At 31.2% G+C, this 20,010-nt stretch overlaps 2 protein-coding genes across 2 annotated transcripts; both read left to right on the forward strand.

Annotated features, from left to right (window-relative positions):
• Positions 1-2,132: 2,132 nt before the first annotated feature.
• LOC102600962 (uncharacterized) lies at positions 2,133-2,870 on the forward strand. The gene has a single exon (XM_006358445.2). The coding sequence runs from the start codon at positions 2,339-2,341 to the stop codon at positions 2,675-2,677; it is 339 nt and encodes a 112-aa protein (XP_006358507.1). The 5' UTR covers positions 2,133-2,338; the 3' UTR covers positions 2,678-2,870.
• Positions 2,871-16,469: 13,599 nt separating this feature from the next.
• LOC102601307 (uncharacterized) lies at positions 16,470-19,254 on the forward strand. Its single transcript, XM_015313978.1, has one exon. The coding sequence runs from the start codon at positions 16,664-16,666 to the stop codon at positions 17,138-17,140; it is 477 nt and encodes a 158-aa protein (XP_015169464.1). The 5' UTR covers positions 16,470-16,663; the 3' UTR covers positions 17,141-19,254.
• Positions 19,255-20,010: the final 756 nt, after the last annotated feature.

Consider the following 20,010-nt stretch of genomic DNA (forward strand, 5'->3'; position numbering starts at 1 on the left):
TGTTGGGGGGGGGGGGGGAGGTAAAAAGCAGTACTCTACCACGAGAACAACATATGGAAGTATTTTATGTAGTTGGACATGAAAATAAGCTTGCTTTTTGGTTGAACAAAAGATTGACAAACTACTAGTTGAGCAAATTATAATACCTTCAAATCATCATACTATATTTTCTAATGATTATCCCTACTTGTGATTGTTCAATTAATTAGTCGTCTCTTGCAATATTAATATTCATATTAATTAATGCATGAATCAAGATATCTTCTTTTTACTTTTTAGTCGCAAGCAATCGTATGATTCACGCTTAAGGAAACTAGCTCCCACTTAATTGAGATCTCAACATTCTTATATTATAATATTATTAGTTTTTAATTATAACTTAATTGCTTCATGTTTAGATTTGAAGACGCATATTCAGGCTATTGTGACCATTTGGTTATTAAAGTGATACAGTATTTTATTTTATGAATTTTAAATGACCAAACAAAGTTATGTGATTTTGATGTAACAAATATAATAATTTAGGATACAAGTAATTAGTATTTGGTTTTGCTGTTATTGCTTGTACTGAAACACATACACAAATGTAAGGGATTGGTTACACCTATTCTGATTAATAAAATCTGAATTTTATGTTTATCCAAACTCTCTTTCTTTGAGTTGCTACATATCTTAAATTATTATTAATTTTTTGCAAGAAACATATGAATTCAATGGGGTATAAGAAATCCATTTTGTCTCTGATTCTTCCTTAAGATTAGTCTATCCTAATAATAATTGGATTACCTAAACCTCTATGACCATGTAATTTACGATTCATGACTTGGTACAACACATTTGAGTACGTTAGAACATATTTTCTTGAAATATAAGTGAATTTTCAAATGATTATTGTATTTTCTACGTTACGAATTTATTCAGAAAAGTGAAAGAAGAAGTATAAATTTGGGTAAATAAAAAAATAAAATAAAATAGAGACTTAATTAGGAAGACTAGAACATTTATTATGTAACAAATTATAAACAGTATAAAAATCGTGTACCATTCTCAAATTGCATGCTTGAATTAAATGATGAAATGAAGAAAATTAAATGGGAGAATATCCTATATCATGCTTTCATTAATTTACTCTAGCAATAAATTAAAACAAAGGAGAATATATTCTCAAAATTTTATATAGTATTTATTTTCCAAAAAATACAAAATAAAGTAAGTCAAAAGTAACTGACGTGGGTGAGTTATGCCACGAGAAAAAAACAGATCCCAACTGTTTAAATTGCCTAACATGCAAAAACATACAAAAAAGTCACGTGATTTTCTCTCTGAAACTTCTTTCAATTTCCCACGATACCCTCAACTGTCACGTGACCTCCTTAAAAAAGTCACCTATTCCGTATTTGCATTTTCTCTCTCTCTTTTTCCAGCTATCAGACTTTGTTTACGTACTCAACAATTCAGAGATTGATTTAGCAAAATTAGTGTTTAAATTCCAGTGGAGAAATATTAAGGGATGTTTTGTCTACCTGAATTTTAATGAATAAAATTATTTTTTATGTTTCAATTTATTTGTCTAGTGAATGAAAAAAATAAAATTGAATCTAATGATTTTTAAACTAGATATATGTTGAATATATCAAAAATGTTCTTTTACTCTGTGGTGACATGTGAAAATTAAAATTTTAAAAAAGTATTCTTTTTGAAATAGACCAAGGTTCGTTTGATTAAGCCTAGAATTTATACCTTCTAAGAGATATATAAGATAAAAAAATTAACTTATTTAAACTAAGAAAAATAAAAATTTAACTTATAAATTTTCATATATTTTTGTTAAATTAGCTTAAAACAAATGGTTAAAACACTTTTTAATTTTACCAAACATTTTGAAGTGATTAAAAATTATTTTAGGTTAAAAATATCTAAAATAGGTCAATTAATACATGCCTGGAATAGAAATTAGGACATATAAATTGAAACAATGGAAATTTTATTTTCCACCATTAATTTTTAAATAAATAAATAAATCTAAAGGTATAAATAGATTATTTTTTTTTAAAAAAAAAGGTCAAACAAGCATGGGAAAAGTAAAAAAGGAGAAAAAAAAGGCGGAGTTGCTATAAAATGAAGGCACATCCTTACGACGGCGTTATGGTCCGTAAAGCATACATTAATAGATAGCAGAGCAGAGCATGACCTAAAAAAAAAAAAAAAACAGAGCATTCAGACTCCAACCAACCCCTCTCTTCCCTAAATTGACGACCATTATATACCACCACTACTCTTCCTTCTTCCTCCCCACTACACAACTCCTCTTTCTCTCTCAACCTATACATATATATGTATGGATCATAATATGGCTCTAAAACACATGTCTTATGGGGCAGTAAACATGTTCAGAACAGAAACAGGGTACACAGACATAGAAAAGAGACAGCTTTTCTTGAGAAGCTATCAATTCAGCAGGAAGAAGAGTGTGAGTGAAAGGATAAAGAAATCTTTCTTTAGAGTCAAAAGGGTAATATGGGTAAAGCTCAGATCAGCAAGAAAAATCAGGAAATTGGTTTGGTTGAGACTCAAATATGGTATCTTTGGGTATAGAAGAAGAAGGTTTTTTCGTCGAATTCAAAATTCAAGTTACTATAATACTAGTACTGGATGGTCATCCTCTTGTTTCTGGTAGGATTATGAACTTCTGTTAATTAAGTTATTTTATTTTTTTGGTTTATTTAGGATTTAATTATGTAATGGGTTGTGTTTTAACTCTACCATGAACATTAGAACATGCCCAAATCTTGAATTTCTATCTCTAGTTACTTTTAACGTATGTATACATAATTTTTAGTCTAGTCAAAAGTATATTGTTAACAACTTTATCAGTTCTCTTTTTATTTTTAAATTTCTGGTGTTGAATTCAGATGAATGGACAGTCAAAAAATAGAATTGTTTGGTGTGTTAGTATAATAATATGAGGAGTCCATAGGTAGATTTTGCTTCCGATCATAGATTTTGAAATTGAAGCTTGAAAATTTGAATTTCGATATTGTGATTTCTAAAATTTGAAGTTTCGTGTGTGGAGGTCCCAAAACTGGCTAAAATTTCATGCCCGAACAAATATTTAAACATACATTTATAAAATCTGAGCTTAATTCTTGTGTACATGTTATGCTCAGTAGCAGTTTTGGGTAGATGATACTATTAATTAAAGCAAAACAACTTGAAAGAAAGAAGTAGGTAGAGAATGAGAAAGAATCTGAAATCTATTAAAATGCCTCATACTTTAGGACCACAAAAACTAAATGCCAAGTGGTACCAATTTTTTTGTAGTTTATAGATAAATCTCTTAATAAATCAACATTAATAAAGTTCCTTTTTTTTGGGTTGATATCACATAATTTTGAATGGGAAGTTTAATTAGGCTGTACATAAGGTATGTATTTTGAATATATGCAATTAAGATTATTGTTTGCCATAAAAATCAGGTTGTAGTGATTATTTAATCATGTATGGAATGTCATTATGCAGAATTGTTTAAGTAATAATTAATTGTTAAAATCTGAAGAATCAAGAAAAAGATTGATGCCAACTGTTAGGTTTTGTGCATTAATTACTCTTGGAAGTTTGCACATGAATCTAGGCTTTTTCTAAACGTTTTTTGTAAATTTTTTAGTCTAATTTTAGGGAAAGCTGCCATGGTTGAAGCCAAAAAGGAGACATTAATCACACAACCCCAGCTTCTTTTTTGTGACTTTTTCTACTTGGGAAGTTGAGAAAAGAGGAAAACAAGATGCATGCATGTTTGAAAAGAACTTTCTTAAGAAAATTAAGTCCCAAATTTAAACACCATTGGGTTTTATGGAAAGTAAAATAGTACAACTAGTACACAATGTTGAACAAGGTAGGTCGGCACAAATAAACTAGCATCGCCTAGTGGTCAACAAAATAAGTAATAACACATAGTTTTAAAATTTTGGTAAAAAATAATAATCAAATACTTGTATTAGCATCGACTAAATAATAAATATCTGATAAAATAATGTGCGTGAATTGACTCGAATAGCATAGTTATTTAAAAAGTTGTAGGGAGCATGCAAGTCTTTTAGCTGATTTGTAAGAACAATTAGTGAGGTGGTGTCATTTGTCTATATTTAGCTTCCTTTTTTCCCATCCAAATTGCGTGTGCTAAATTTGTTGCTTTTACTTCTACTTTATAGTTTTGACCAAATTAAACATATTTGCGTGACTTTAGGTTGGATATGGTATTGAAATATTTAAAAAAACTCCTTCCCAATTCAACCATCTTACCTCATCTTATTAGGGTTGATTTGACCAGTACCTAAGACGATAAGAAATCCAATATTAGGGTGTGTTACAAAGGAATTTTATTTTTATTTTTTTTAAAAAGTGAGTTTTCTAATTTATTTGCTTGTGTTTAATACGTGTAAGTAAAAAATATTATTTTAAATCATTTGTTAGACAAATAATATGGGAGTTTGGTGGATATGCGCAATTGAGTTTCATGTCTGGTGGATCTGATCTATAGTTAAGGAGCAATACATATCAAAAGGTTCGAAGAAGGATAGGGGTGGGATGGTAGGGGGATATGGGGTACGGGGTTGGGGTGAAGATGTGATATGTTAGAGAGTAGGGAGGAAACAATTAATGTGTTATGCCATTTGAAAAACTTTTTTTTTCTCATTTTTTAAGAAACTTGATCTTTTAAAAGAAAATATTTTTCAAAAATTTCAACCAATCGAACAAAAGAAAAAAGAAAATGTTTTCCTCACAAACCCTTAATTTAGTTTTCTACAACGGTGATACGAAGTTGTTAGTAATTGTTACTTTTCACACTTCAAAGTTGGTATAACCACACGATTAGTCTGACTTACGTTTATCTCTTGTGTATCAAACAAATACTACAAAAACTTGATATTACAATTACCAATCAAATAGCTAATGATTCTTTTATAGTATTAATTTACATTAACAGATAGTATATGATTGCTCTTTTAGCAGACTTGAGCTAAACCGGAACTTCTACCACTCTTTAGATTATAATTATTTAGTACAAGTAAATTGTACATGTAATTATCATATGGTGCATCATGCACATGACTTTATATATCATAAGGTTTTGACCTATCTCAATTATAAGTTTACATGTAATCTTGAGGGGACTTTAATGTTGACATTCTCGTGTCAAAATTTCCATTGCGTTATACGATAATTATTTTCATATATATTTATAAATTACTAGTAGCTATACATGGCCAGCAATTTAATTTTTTAATCAGACAGTGGTTTGGTTCTAGGGATTTGACTATTATGTGATTAAATTAAGACAAGTGACGATTGCTCATTAGTCTGAATCCAGTTTGGTCGTTCTACATTTAGGTCCTCTATGTGAAAAATTGATTATTAAATATAGACTCACATCACTCTTACCTTTATTTCCAAAGTTAATCAAATAAGTAATCACATAAAATTGACGTTTGGCATATAATAAATATTTTGGCATAGCCATCTGACATTTTATATTCATTGACCTTACTAATCTAGATTCACATTGCATAGGCCTCATTAAAGGAGAAAGTATTTCCTATCACGAGTTTCTCCATCCTCAAACTCTAAACATTTGGTTTAAGGGTGAAGGAAGGAGTGTTGAAGAAAAGTTGAATCAAACTCAAAAATCAAATCAAATCGAAAAAGCAAATCAAATCAATGTAAAATCGTACATATGATCTATGACTTGGAAAAGAGACAAACAATATTTGATTGATTAGGTAAAATATCAAACTAAACTGACAACTTAGATATACTATAGTCCATATGACCATTAATGTATATTTTAATAAAGATACATTTTATATATATATATATTCATGGTGCTTTCTCGAGTCCTCTATTCTTCTATAGAAAAGAAATGTAATTAATTTATTATTTTATTAATTAAGATTAGATTGAAATTCTATGGATATATTATCATGTATAGTAGGATTGTTGTTTGATCTATGGAAACCTGGTTCCACCACGGAATGTATAGTACGATTGCTGTTTCATCTACGACAAGTGAAAATTATCATGTCTCATAATTGAATTTCTCACATATTGATATATATATTGTTCGATACTTCCAAATCATATACGGAAATGTGAAATGTTGTATCCTTAGCACTAGTAGATTGAACAGAATCAATTTATACTTCATGTGATTTTTTTATTTTGTTTTAAATATCGAATAAAATTATTTAATTTGACGGATTTCATCGTCCCATCACACTCTTTATGATTGAGCTTTAAAATTTACTATTTTCACTTTCTTAAATACCGTATCAATTCTAAACAAATTAAAATATAGGAATGGAGTAATTTCATTTGGTCAATATGAGGAACTAAGACGTTCTAAAAGAAAGAAGATACTTTAAGAGCAGAAGTATCTTTTTTATCAGAAGAGATGAGTGAGGAGTCCATGTGACTATAGTATGACAAGGATCAATTCATTAATCATTTTAATTTAATACAGCTGGTATAGACTTTAACAAAATGCAGGCATGCAGTCTCTAATGACTTCTTGTACAAAATACTGTAGTATTATTTATATATTTATTTAGAGCTCTCAATAATCAATGATCTAACCAAGACACGTATTCATTCTTTAATTAATTTTATTCCTAAAGTGGTTACTTTAATTATCTTAATCTGACGATAGATTACCAATTAGCTATAATAATAATAGAGCAAATTCTCCTAATTTAAAAGAGTTTCGGATAAATCATTCAATTTCGAAAAATGATAAAATTTGCAGAGGCATAATGCAAAAGATTAGATGGTGGCCACAATATATTTATTAAAAGACCAAGATTTTATTTACCAAGATTGCATGGTACAGGGTGTAACTTTGACCAAATATAGCTATTATATAGAGTATTCTATAGTATTTAAAGTAATCAAACCAAACTAGTTGACTAAAAATAAATTGAAGGCATAGAAACCAGTCTACACTAGCTAGGCTTAATTAAGCAGCGTTATATTGTACATTATGGACAAGGACAGTGTAAAAACTTAATTACGTTGTATTTCTTTTCTTGTGGTCAAAGTTGTGTTAATTAAAAACCTATAATTAACTAGCTGTAATACAGAGTTAAAGCTTTTCCCTATAACCTACCGGGGAAAATAGGAGGAAAATGGCGTTTTGACGGTATGAAAAATATTGTCAATTACGTTAGCCAAAAGTTAGCTGCATGTCCTTTTTCTTTTTTACTTTTAAAAAAAAAAAGTATAACGACTGGCAATTTTAAAACAAAATAAAAGCCTATGGATACATTTTGGACTTATTTGTCAAGAGTATGGTGACATCTGAAAATTATGGTAGCAAAATTTTGAAGAGAATATCTTCATTTAACTAAACGTAGTTCTCAAAATCACTTTTTTTATATTATTATAATAAATAATAACTAAATAGTTCGTTTTACCAAATAAATCTTGAAATTTACCTACTTGTTATGTTGCACTAGTTTCCTCCAGATCAGTTCATTGGACATAAATCCTAATCTTGTGTCCAGAGTCCAGACAGTCCTACAACAAGGTAACTTAAGACCATTCTTGATAGTACCATAGCTAAGTGTCATGTCCCGCCACATTAGTGAGTAAGTTGTCAAGTGCCGCACGGAGCTTTCGTGAGACTCTAAGTCCGTGACATAAGGCTATTCAATCTTACATCAAATTGGCCTTTGATTACCTAAGTTAGAATAGCTAAAGCACTGATCAACAGGACATATCACTAAGCCATTAGCCATATTAAGACAACTTAAATACTTAAGGGTCATTTGGTAGTAGGTTAGAATTATACACGTATTAGTAGCACAAGGATTAGTTATGAGAGAAACTATGTATTATTTTATGTATATAAATACATAAACAGGCCCCTGAACTTGTTCGGTTTTTCCTCGCAGGTACCTCAACTACGCCACCTTCCTATTGAATCCCTGAACCACCCATAATTTGTACCTTTTAAACATTATTGGCTGACATGGCACAAAACTTGTTCTCACACCGGTTAAGCGCGTGAAGATCATTTAAAAGAACTGACGTGGAATCACTACGGTCTTCTTTCCCTTTTGTCCATGTAACCCTAATTTCCCCCCTCTTTTCTCTTAATTCTCTTTTCTTTCTCTTCTTCATCAAACAGAGCATCAAATTGATGGAAGGAAGAAATTCATTGGTGGGAGTCACCGTCGTTACACCCATAGCCATTACAAACATTCTGTGCCGCCAATATCACCTCACAATTCTCCCTAAAATCTCCATCTAGCCGACGAAATTTAAACCAGAAGCGGCTATCGTCTTCTCTCCATCGCCTTCTTTTTTCTTTCTCACAAAAAAGTCATTTCTTTCACATAACCCATTTCCACATGCATCAACACATCTATTCATAAATCATTTAAAGATTTTTATTGGGTATGAATCATTGAAAGTTGAACAAGTTTATCCTATTTTATCAAGATTTATTTTTAAAAATTTGCCAGAAATCAAGTGTAAAACAACAATAAAAAATGTACAAAAGAATCCGAAATAAATTTTACTAGAACAACAAAAATGGACTGCAGCGAGGGCAGTTGTTTGATAAGAAATGGAACTGTTTGTTGGTGGTGGTGTTACAATGGCGGTCGGAGTGAGCTGTTTGTGAAAGAGTCCTTGGAGAGTTTTTTTTTCCGATGTGTCATTTTCTTATTTGTAATAAGGCCACATAAGCAGCGTTTGAAAGTCACGCACAAAATATTTGAGCTTGCTGCAAACATTGTGTTCAATAGGCACACAATGGCTTAAGTTTAAGTGTTCAATAGGTAAATCTTATAATTTAAGTATCTAAATGGAAAAAAGGGACAAGTTCAAGGAGCCCCTTATGTGTTAAGCCTATTAGTTATGTACGGTTTAGTTATTCCAATTTGTATCTTGCATAAAATAATAGTACATAAATTCCCTCATAACTAATACATGTAGTATTAATTAGGCAGATTTTTGAATTGCAAACCAAACACCTTACTAATTTTATACATGAAAAACACACATCCTAACCAGCTACCAAACGTGGTATTACTTAATTTAATACCTGCATAACTCACCTACAAACCAATTACTAAATAACCTCTTAATGACCTTTTAATCCCTACTTTGCATTTGTAATTTAGACCTCAATTACATTATTAGTCTTAACCAGAAGTGAATCCCTTAAACTAATCAACATTTAGAATTAAAATGTAGCTGTTTTATCAAATTTAGACTGATTAGCGCCTTGACCAATCTCTGTCCATACACTGAAACTTTCCAAACTAAACTCTGTCATACACATAAAAAAAAGGGACTAAAATCTTTGTCTTGTTCTGAATATAAAGCTGCTAAAATTCCACATCTTCCAAACAAATCATTGGCATTCCAATAAATATTTTTGAAATTTTACAGATTAATCATTGCACATGACAATGATATTCCATTCATCTCATCTGCTAATCACACTACCAAAAGAAACAAACAAAAACTCTGTAAGAGAATATGAGTGGCTATGCAGACCATTGAGCTGTTATGTTAGTTAAAAACTTGAAATCCATTGTGCTACCCATGTGTCTAAATGAACAGAAGAGCATCTTTTCTTATTTATATATAAATGCAGCTTACTTAGTAGTTAGTAGTATACCTTACTCTGTTCTAAAAAGCTCTGTTCTTTTATGTTAATTTTTCTATCTTTGAAGTTATACAAAGATCAAGATTCTCCATGTGCTAACTAACGGCGCGCATTCCTTCTCTTTTTTTTTTTCTCTATAAATACTCTGTTAGTTTCTGCATAGAGTAAGAACTTATTTTGAAGATGGGGTTTCAAGGAAGATATGAGAGACTTGTTGAAGAGAGGGTAATTGTAATAAGGCCAAGAAGGTGTTGGCTTATCAAGAAAATGAATGGAAGATTTAGAGGTTTTAAGTTATCAAAGTCTAGAAAGTTGAATTGGAAGTCATTTTCTTCTTTTGTAATATTGCCAAGGAGGGTTGCTAGGATTTATGGGGAGATAGTGAAAAGGATGAAGAATATGGAAGATGTGTGTCCTGCTTTTGTATTGTCTTGTCAATGGGGACTCCCTGTCCTATCTCATTCCCCTGTAAAATCCCCAAAGAATTTCTTTTGATAGGGATATTAAACCCTACTTTTAATCACGAGAGTTTTAATGAAGAGTTCAATTGGAAAACTATATGGTTTATATACTATCATCATATTATATTTTACCTATTGTAGCAGCAGCACGTAACATGTCTTATTTTCAAGATTATAAATTTCACAAGAATCTATTTGGATGTTAACACTATCCTCTATTTTGTTCTTGAGTATGTGATGATAGCGGTTGACGTCTCATCAGTCGAGTTCTCTGAACTGAGAGAGCATGATAACTAGTCGATTATGGAAGTTGTCTCAGGCTTGACCATCGATCGCTGAAGACGGAGAATTTTCATAGAGGGTTAAAACTCATGGAGTATCAAGCGACAACCCGTTGAAAAATTACATGGTATATAATAGAGGTCAAATGTTGGTTTAATAAATATATATGTAAGTATTGACACCTATTGACACAAGTTAAAGATTTAGTATAATAGTTAAGATATTGTGAAATTATAATTTTTACTACAGCTATTGACACCCTTTAATGACAATCCTGAGTCGGCTACTAGCCAATAATATAAGTCGCTAACGGATAAATGTGATACACAATTCTCAATATATATAACGAAGAGATGAAGGTTCGTTAGTAAATCCAGAGCTGCGGAATGAATTTTATACTTCAATGCCCCCTGTTCTACTTGAGATTGTTTTTTTCTTTCTTTTCCTATGAGTTGGAACTTGAAATAATCCAATTGGATTTTTCAAAAACTAAGTTTATTGGGCTTTTACATGAATAATTGAGTGACAAAGTGATTGTGAGGCCATTTTCTAGTGTTCCAAATTTCTTTGGCAAAGTTAAATTAGAACAAATGATTTTGAAAGGGATCATAAATGACACTTTTCACTTGGCCCATGTTATCTTCATGCTCCCTCCGTTTTTCATTATTTAAATTTCCCACCTTCCTTTGCAGATATGGAAAGGGGAACATAATAGCATAACAGTATGGACAATGGACCTCTATAATTATTATGCCACTTATTTCTTTGTTGCGGATATGCCCAGTTTTGAGTGTTGTTGGACATTTTTGTGATTGTTGCATATGCTTTCAATTGATTAAATATTTGAATGAAAATGGAATTGATACCAATCATATTCTGTTAATTATTTTGGAATTTGTGTAGTTGACTGATTACCATGAGGTTTAACGAATAAATTGTTCTAAGTACCTCGATAATACAACTTAATTGCCATTACATGATTTCATGAATTTGAAAATCAATTATCTCTATGCTTTTGGAGAACATTTGATTGATGAAGTTGAAAAAGGGTATTCCAATAGTCCATTTGACGTTATACTAAGGAAGAAAAAGATCAGAATAGTGTGAATCGAATCCACATCTATTCTCAGCAGTACCAGTAATCTAAAATTTGAAAACATCATTCGCGATAACAGTACTAGTATTTACAATACTCTTTTCTGTGTTTGCACACACCAATTTCTGCAGGAACTATTGAAGAAAAAGGCTTACCGTAATATATTTGTACAGGATTTCGTTAAAGTATACATCCACTTAGAAAGAAACAATAGCTTTAAACTAGGTGAATTCAGGATCTAAAGTCAGTGAATTCAGAATTACAGTTTTATGCATACATTTTAATTTGTTTGCATATGCATACATAACTCGATTAAAAGGTCCAATTGAATTTGAGAGAATCCGACCTAGATCCATGTTTGAGCTTGAATATTAATTGATCATCAAAACATAGCAATACTAATCTTAATTAATATCTAGGAAGACCATTTAACGCACCTTTGGTAGCCAAACCAGTCATGAACAGAACATAACATTCTTTAAGACTAAATTTATGCGAAAAAATACGACCCTTCTTGACTTTGAGCTGAATCTTCTTCGCTAATTGTTTGCTCATAGTATTCGTCTTTGTCAACTTGACATTTTCTTCAGAGATTTCTGGCTCTTCTTTAATCGTTTCGAGTTTCATCTTCAGTATTTCTTCAATATCAAGTATTGGTTGAGTCTTGAAGTTCTTTGATGATCTGCTTGTACATGATGGCACCACCCACCACATTTTTCTTGATCCTTTTCTCATCAATTATTTTCTAAACTCAACTTAACTTTGATGAATTTTAAGTGATTTTCTCTTTATATGATGATGATAAAGGAACTACACCAGAAGGTGGTCAAGTTTTTTTATTAGTTGAAAAAGTAGCCTAGAAGGCAAAAACAGGGGACCAGTTCAAATTTCAATAACTAATGTTTACTGGCTTGGTTATCTTTACAACTAGGTGTGATCATAACAGTGGTTTCTTTAAACACATTCACTACAAAAATATTAGTTTTTCTTTAGTGACAATGTTTAATTATATATAACCATCAGACAAAGATGATGTGAAGAGTCCCACCGCGGTGGTTCGGACAAACCTCTCTTCATTAGCTAACTTTTGGAGGTGAAATTAGATCCAAAATTCATTTCTTTTATCAAAGCATAACTTGTCCTGATTCTTGTTTTCTGATTTTGGACACCTATATTAAATTGCTTATCCAGCATATATCCGGTCCTAGACGTGAGGGGTTGAGTTTGACGTAAAATCCCTCTATTGAGTTAGTCTTTTGGGTTAAGTTGATCCCGAGATCTCTAGTTAACCTAAAAAAGATATACTCCATTTGTCCTATTTTATGTACCACTCCTTTCTTTTTAGTCTATTAAAAAAAGAATGTCACTTTATTATAATTAGAAACAATATAAATTTGAAATTCTCCTTTATCCTTTAATGAAATGATTTACTCACCACACAAAAATTTAAGGATTATTTTAGATCACAAGTTTTAAAAGTCTTCATTTTTCTCTTAAACGTAGTGTCAAGTCAAACAGTGACACATAAAATGGAACGAAGGGAGTTATAAATAACTTGCTATATTAATATTTTTAATTTTCTTTATATTGTTGGTGTATTTAAGTTAAATTATTTTGTGTGTATTCTCTATCAACACAAATGTGTCTTTTATTAAACTCAGACAAAATCATGTTGCATTACTTATGTCTCAACGTATGATTGTTTCTTTTCCTTCTTCCTTTTTAACTCTTTTTCCTTTTATAAAATCTATTTATTTTATTATCTTATCTGCAATCCAAAATGGAAGTATACGTCAAAGTTAAAAAACTAATGTCTATTTGAAGATGTCAAGAGAAAATACACGTAAACAAATTAGTTTTCTCTAACATATATAGATATTACTATACTTCTTTTATAATTGTAGTACATTAATTACAAACTTATATGTCAAAATACGAGTGTTAGGTATTGAAGCCACCAAACCTGAATAAAAAATATAATGTTTCGTGAGTTATATTTTAATTTTTAAAATTATGACCAGCTTAAACTTCTTCCAATATTATTAAGACTTGGTAATTCGTTGAATCTATCCAACAATATTTGTGAAGTATTTATATTTTGAACTGTACCGATTTGAGTATTGAGAAAGACACTTTTTAAAATGAGTGTTATAGTTGCTAATTTGTGTTTTTTTGTTTTGTTAACCAAGTCCGCCACTAAATTGTCAACGGCAAGTTCTGCAAAAACTTTTTACTACAATGATCTCTTTAATCAGGGGAATTTGTACAAATGACCTTTACCTTTTTGAGGTCGATAACAATTCTCACTATATTAATAAGAATTGGAACAAGATTACAACTATATATTTGTAATAACAGTACTCAAATTATCGAATTATGATGAAAATATTGAAATTACACGTAACTAAAGGATAGAGACATGAACGGGATGAGAAACTCAGACTATAGAATGAAAATGAGAAAAATTTAAACTATTTACTCAACAATTTGCATAAGACTATTTTTCCTGAAATGTGTTGTTTATTAACTTGGACCCACAGATAACCCCTTAATATGGTATTGGGCTGCTTCGCTATAACTGATCTTGGTCCATTCATAACAAGACCACTATTTAAATATGGGTAAATTTCATACTAAATAAAAATTACGAAATCACTTTTATAGCATGAATTTACCATATTTTAACTTATGAGGAATGGATTCAAAGAGTGACATCAAAAACAAGAAATTACATCCAGTAACCTTTAAAAAAAAATTGGTGATATTGCTCATGAGGAAAGCTTTAAAATCCAAAATCAAAAGTTTTATCCATGGAGTAAAAATTGTTAAACTAAATGTATGCCTAAGAGTTGAAGATCACCTACTTTTAAAGTCATTTTTATAAATCACCCCATAAAACAAAGACCAAGCAATGCAAATCAATCAATCCCTTTGATCAAAAGATTATAGTAACCTTTAAGCCCTACAACCAAAACCCAAACAAAAACTAGAGTTAAAGCCCAAGTTGCCAATCCCATTTTGTCATGATTTTGTTGGTATAAATATGACCCAGCAATCATTAGCTAACTTGGCAAGGGTCCACCACTTTCGAACCCATACCTACTAAACCAGTTTTGCTCTATTATTAATTATTAGGACGTCAGCACTTTTGTATTAAAACTATAATAATATTTATTTAAATAAAATAAATCAATGTTTTGTATGGGAAATTCAACAATTGTTTTCAACTAATAATTACAAGCATAGCCAACCCTAATTTTCTTTATATCAATGTACTAAAAATTTCTTTAAGTTGCGCCTAAAAGTTGGCCAAGTTAATTAGGTGGGGTGATAGATAAGTGTAAGAGCAAGTATATTCCGTGTGTTCCGTCAATTAGGGAAAGAAAAAGGAAAAAAGGGACCGAATTGGCATTGAACAATTTTTTTGAAACATAAAAATAAGCAAAAAAACAAATATACCAAACAAAAAAAATCAAATTGTAAATTAAAATATGTAATAAGAACACTTGATCATGTGTTAAAGTTTTTAATTGAAACAAATCTTAGTGCAAGTGTCCACATAATTTGTTACCAAATTTAAGAGTTTAATAATGTTGTATTGATATCATTGACTAGTGAGTAATTTTTGAATAAGAAATCTTAATGATACTAATACAGTATATATATATATATATATATATACTATATTAGTATCAGTTAAGAAAAATTATCAGCATTAATGATATCAATACAGTACTATATGATTCAGTATCAATTAAACGAAAATTATTAGTCTTAATAAATGAGAGGTATGGACTATAATTTTTTTTGAAAGAATAAGTATTTCTTGAATTATTTTAAACTGGGATATAAATATATAATTATTTTAAATTTATGACCCATTTATGTAGTTTTCCAAAAACTTATCCCGAATGGTTTGGCCGAAAGCTGCATTTCTTAACACAGGGGATCATTTAGAAATATCCGGTCATTAATTTTTGTGTTAACTAATAAAAATCTTTCCATATGAAAAATAGAAATGATCAATCTTAATTCTCTATACTTGTATTTTTTAAAAGAAAAATGGTATAACATAACTATCAATAAAGTTAGTTCCATATAATTCTACTCATGACTATACTTGTATATATATTATCATTCACCGTACATTAATTAATATATTAATATTCTTTTACCAAATAATTAGCTTGTACGATAAGTCTCTAAAGTAAATGTTCTGAATCAATTAATCTTACTCGAAATAAATGATTTAGATGTGTGTCTAATATGGAGGAAAACATTTTCCTTCGTATTAAACACACCCCTAATTCTTATTCATCTTCTAAAAAAGTGAATATCTTATTTTATTTTATGATTATTGTAATTCTGATTTTTTTTTAAATTTAATTTACCTTCAAGTACCAAAATGATTTTATGAAAAATTGATATTTATATAACTCCATTTCTAGCGAACCATATAGATTTAATTTAATTTCCAAAATCCCTAAAAGGGAAAAAAAATACTTTATGTATCTCTAGGAGTATTGTCCAGTGTACATAAACAATTATTTAATTCTAATTGTGTAAGCAACACGTGGCACCAGTGTGTAGCTAGAGAAATCTATTATGATTAAACTTCTTCACAAATTAAACTACTCTCATGAGCCGGGACAGAAGTCTCAACCAAACAACAAAAAATATTTTCGTATGATTTATAAATTTATGAATTTAAATTGTAAAAGCAATTATATATATTTTGTGAATTAGACGGCCTATAAGGCAATCAAGTATCAAGAATTAATCTCCGTCAATAAAAATTGTTAAATACCTACCATGAAAATATAAGGAAAATAAATAAAAATACTTAACACGTAATGAATGTGATCCAGCTGTCAAGTAGTTAAAGGGTTACCCGTGAGCAAACCCGACAAATTTGGCGTCAGTAACCATATCCTGCAACTCCCTTTTCTCTCTCTCTTGTTTCTTGTTTCTTGTTTCTTTCAATTCAATTCAAATTCTCACAACAGTTTTTCTTCTCTTTCAATCATACACACTCTTCGTCATCCACTATCTGCAGAACTGCACTTACAGATACTTTCGTCATATCCCAATATACCCCACACATTCATGATTGTGGTCCTATTCTTTCTTTGATTTTACTTCTACATTTTTATGTCTGTTTCCACCAACAATCAACCCAGTACTGTTGATGGCGGTGGGGGAAGCGGCGGCGAAGATGATGCCGTTGGTGGTAGTCGGTGTAAGGAGACGGATGATTCAGAAGAAGAGGAAGGCGATAACAATAAGGATTTTAGAAAGAATAAAGGGAAAAGGGTAACTTGTTTTCGGTTTAGAAAGGTTAAAAGTACGTTGTTGAGGAGGAAACGAAAAGGGGTTTCTGGAAATTCGGAGAGAAGAAGGGAAGGAAGTGGCGGAGGAGGAGGAGGAGGGTGTTACTTGTGCTTGAGGAGACCGCTGACTTCGGATTCAGGCGGTGAGTCACAAACAAGTGATCCTAATAGCCCCAGTTTTACTTATGAGATGTTAAGAGTTTTGATTGAGAAGAATGATTTTTATTCTAATGAATGCAATCCCCATTTAGATGTAGAATCTAAGCCCTGCTCTAATCAAGATGATAAAGATAAATGAAATGTGATTAAAATAAAAGGAGAATTTTTGGATGATAATGCAATTTGATTCCTTGTGTTGCATTCTGGGTGAGTATAGAACTCAGAGGCTTCGAAATACCAACAATTTGTGCAATCGAGTGAGAAGTATTAGTCATGGCGGCCTAGTAGTTCTTGGTTTGTTTTGAGTCATTTAGCAGTCAAAACACTGTATTTGAACTCCGAAGCTCGAGGGGGTGAAATAATTCTGTAGTTTTAGTTTGTGTTTATTGTGTCTGGTGTATGATTCTCAATTTGGAGAGTTGAAAATCATTTCTATCAGATTGAGAGCATAGCTATTAGAAATTCGGAATAGCAATCCGAAGGAAAGTTACATTTCTGGGTAATTTTTTTGACTTTGAGAATTTTCCTATGTGGAATAGAAATTTTCAGAAAGTGGGACGGGTTGGATTTATATTTGAAAAAGATTGAGGTGAAGCCAGAGAAACTGTCCATCCAATTGCTCTGTGGTGGATGACAACTCGAGTACGAGGTATAGAACTTGATTGAACGAAACTATTCTTTATGCAAATAAATCAGATTTTGCAGTGATCACCTCTTGTAGCAACCATAATCTTGTAATGTTCTACTTCAATTGTGTTCAGCATTTAGTTTTTAGAGCCATAATTTGTAAAGAAGTACCGGCCACAGTTCACATTGTATATGAAGGTGGAAATATTGCATATCTATGAATCATGTAATTGCTTTTGATGTAAAGCTTTACTTTGAGAAATTTTGCCAGTTTTCTGTCATGTTTTATCTTCTTTTGGTTTCTTGAAAAGATGTCAATGATTGAACTTTTTTTGAACTTGATAAAACATCATGGTGGATCATGGTGAAGCCAAACATAAGAGCAATATGGCCTTATGGCGAAACAGATGGACCATAAAATCCCCATGTTATCAAAGTTCATTGTGTTATAGCTGTAACTTAATATGATAACAAGCGTATCTAAGGTTCATAATTGGTGATAAACATGAACTTTACTATGACTTATATATAAGACAGAATTCTGAAAAAACTCTTATTGGGACCTTGGAGTGAAAAGAGCTATTTTTCTTTCACACTTCACGGGACCATTGTTTCCTCAAAAAGGATTTAGCATTTGCATTTTCTCTGTGTAACTTGCATGCTAAGGATGGTGATGTTGTAGAAGAATCTGTCAGAACACTTTGTACATTCCTTCCTCTCTGTATTTTGGTATCAGCGTATAAATTTGAAGTGTGGTTGGTCACTGAACTGGCCTTTGCTTCACAACCTTATTTGAAACACCATGCTTTGTATGTTTAAAGCAACAACTTTATTGTGCTTGGTATAATTAAGAACTTTAGGCAATCCGATGTTCAGTGTCATAAAATTGATGGATAACATAAGTGATGGTGACTTCAACTTTGGCCGAAGGCATTGCTAGGAGAGGATACCAGAAATTAGTATGCGTAGAAGGTAAGCGTAGCTTTGACTGGAAGGATGATCTTTGCTTTATTGTGTGTATGAGGTACAACCCGATTTTTTGCTGGTGGATACTTTGCTGGAAGGAAATTGCTAGCAACGTATAACATAGACATTTAAGTCAAAGTTCTTTATTTCTGTCTCCATGGATCTATATAATCTTCCCTCCAATTTAATCTATGCTTATGTAAAAGTTCTTTTAAATATTCTGGTATTGAAATTGCCATGTTATCTTATCACTTCTCTATTTTGTCACTGGTTATTCTGAAATACCTTCAGTCTAGTTTCAACTTGTCATTTGACAGTACCTATGGCGATCCCTGTTGATGTTCCCTTGGGAATCAACTGTCACAGGAATCTCGATTAAGTCAACTTTTCTTTTTATACTAATTCATAATAGAGGATTGTGCATTTCAGTTATCCATCTTCTAAAGATGTTTCTCCAGAATCATAGTAAGCGTCTGTTAGCATCAAGTTAAAGGGTGGCTACTTATGAGCCATGCCGAAATTTGCCTATACCAATGTTCAGGTCTTTCTTTTTTGCTTCTATGGTTCTTACTTCATTAAGTGCAGAAATTTCAGGATCCTTTTGATGAAGCTGTTGTGACCCTTGTAATGTTCTTTAAGGAACAATTTTATTTTTTTCGTCTTCAGAGAAACTGCTGATCATTCCTTAGGGCCCTTTGTAATGAAGCCATTGTGACAGATGGTTGTCGAGTCATTAAAGAGATGACCGAATCGAAGGTATTTGAAGTTTGAGAAAAGACATCCTTCGCAAGATGCTGAATCATTACATCTTTTTCAAGAGAAGTATGCTTTCAGTCTCTCTCTTTATTCAGCAGAAAGAATAAGATGCTCTAACATATTGATTGTGCAAAGCATAGAGTAATTTCGAATAGCACTTTGTTAAGAAAGATCCTTAGATGTCAAAATCAGGTTGGCTGATATGCAGTTGCAGGATATCTGTTCATTTTGTTTCTTCTAAATTTTCAATCAATAAGTTTCTGTCCCTGCAGTGTTGATTTACTTCATTACATGACTGATTTGTGGTACTTCCTGAAATTGAATGCTCACTGAAATTATTGAAGAAGACTGCATTGAAAAGGAAAAGTATGACTTCTTAATTTCTCAAAAAAGGAATACAATGAAATGAAAGCAGAGAGATAACCTCTCTATCTCCACGAGGTTGAACTCTATTCTCTCCAAACAACCCTCCACTTGCTTGTCACATGATTTATAATGACGTTTCTTTAAATTAGCTTGAAGCACAAGAAGAATCCATTAGAACCAGTATGCTGCTTGTTAAAATTCTTGGAGAGTAAGATGCAGGAAAATAAAATAGAACGGTTGTGTTCTCTAACATGTTTTGCTAGCTTATATGCAACATGCAGTGTTCTAAGTCGG

Source organism: Solanum tuberosum, unplaced genomic scaffold (assembly GCF_000226075.1).
Source record: "Solanum tuberosum cultivar DM 1-3 516 R44 unplaced genomic scaffold, SolTub_3.0 scf00277, whole genome shotgun sequence".
NCBI classification, from domain to species: domain Eukaryota; kingdom Viridiplantae; phylum Streptophyta; class Magnoliopsida; order Solanales; family Solanaceae; genus Solanum; species Solanum tuberosum.

Excerpts from the sequence above, each read along its gene's own strand:
- LOC102600962 (XM_006358445.2), top strand. The coding sequence starts at position 2,339 with ATGGATCATAATATGGCTCTAAAACACATGTCTTATGGGGCAGTAAAC.
- LOC102601307 (XM_015313978.1), top strand. The coding sequence starts at position 16,664 with ATGTCTGTTTCCACCAACAATCAACCCAGTACTGTTGATGGCGGTGGG.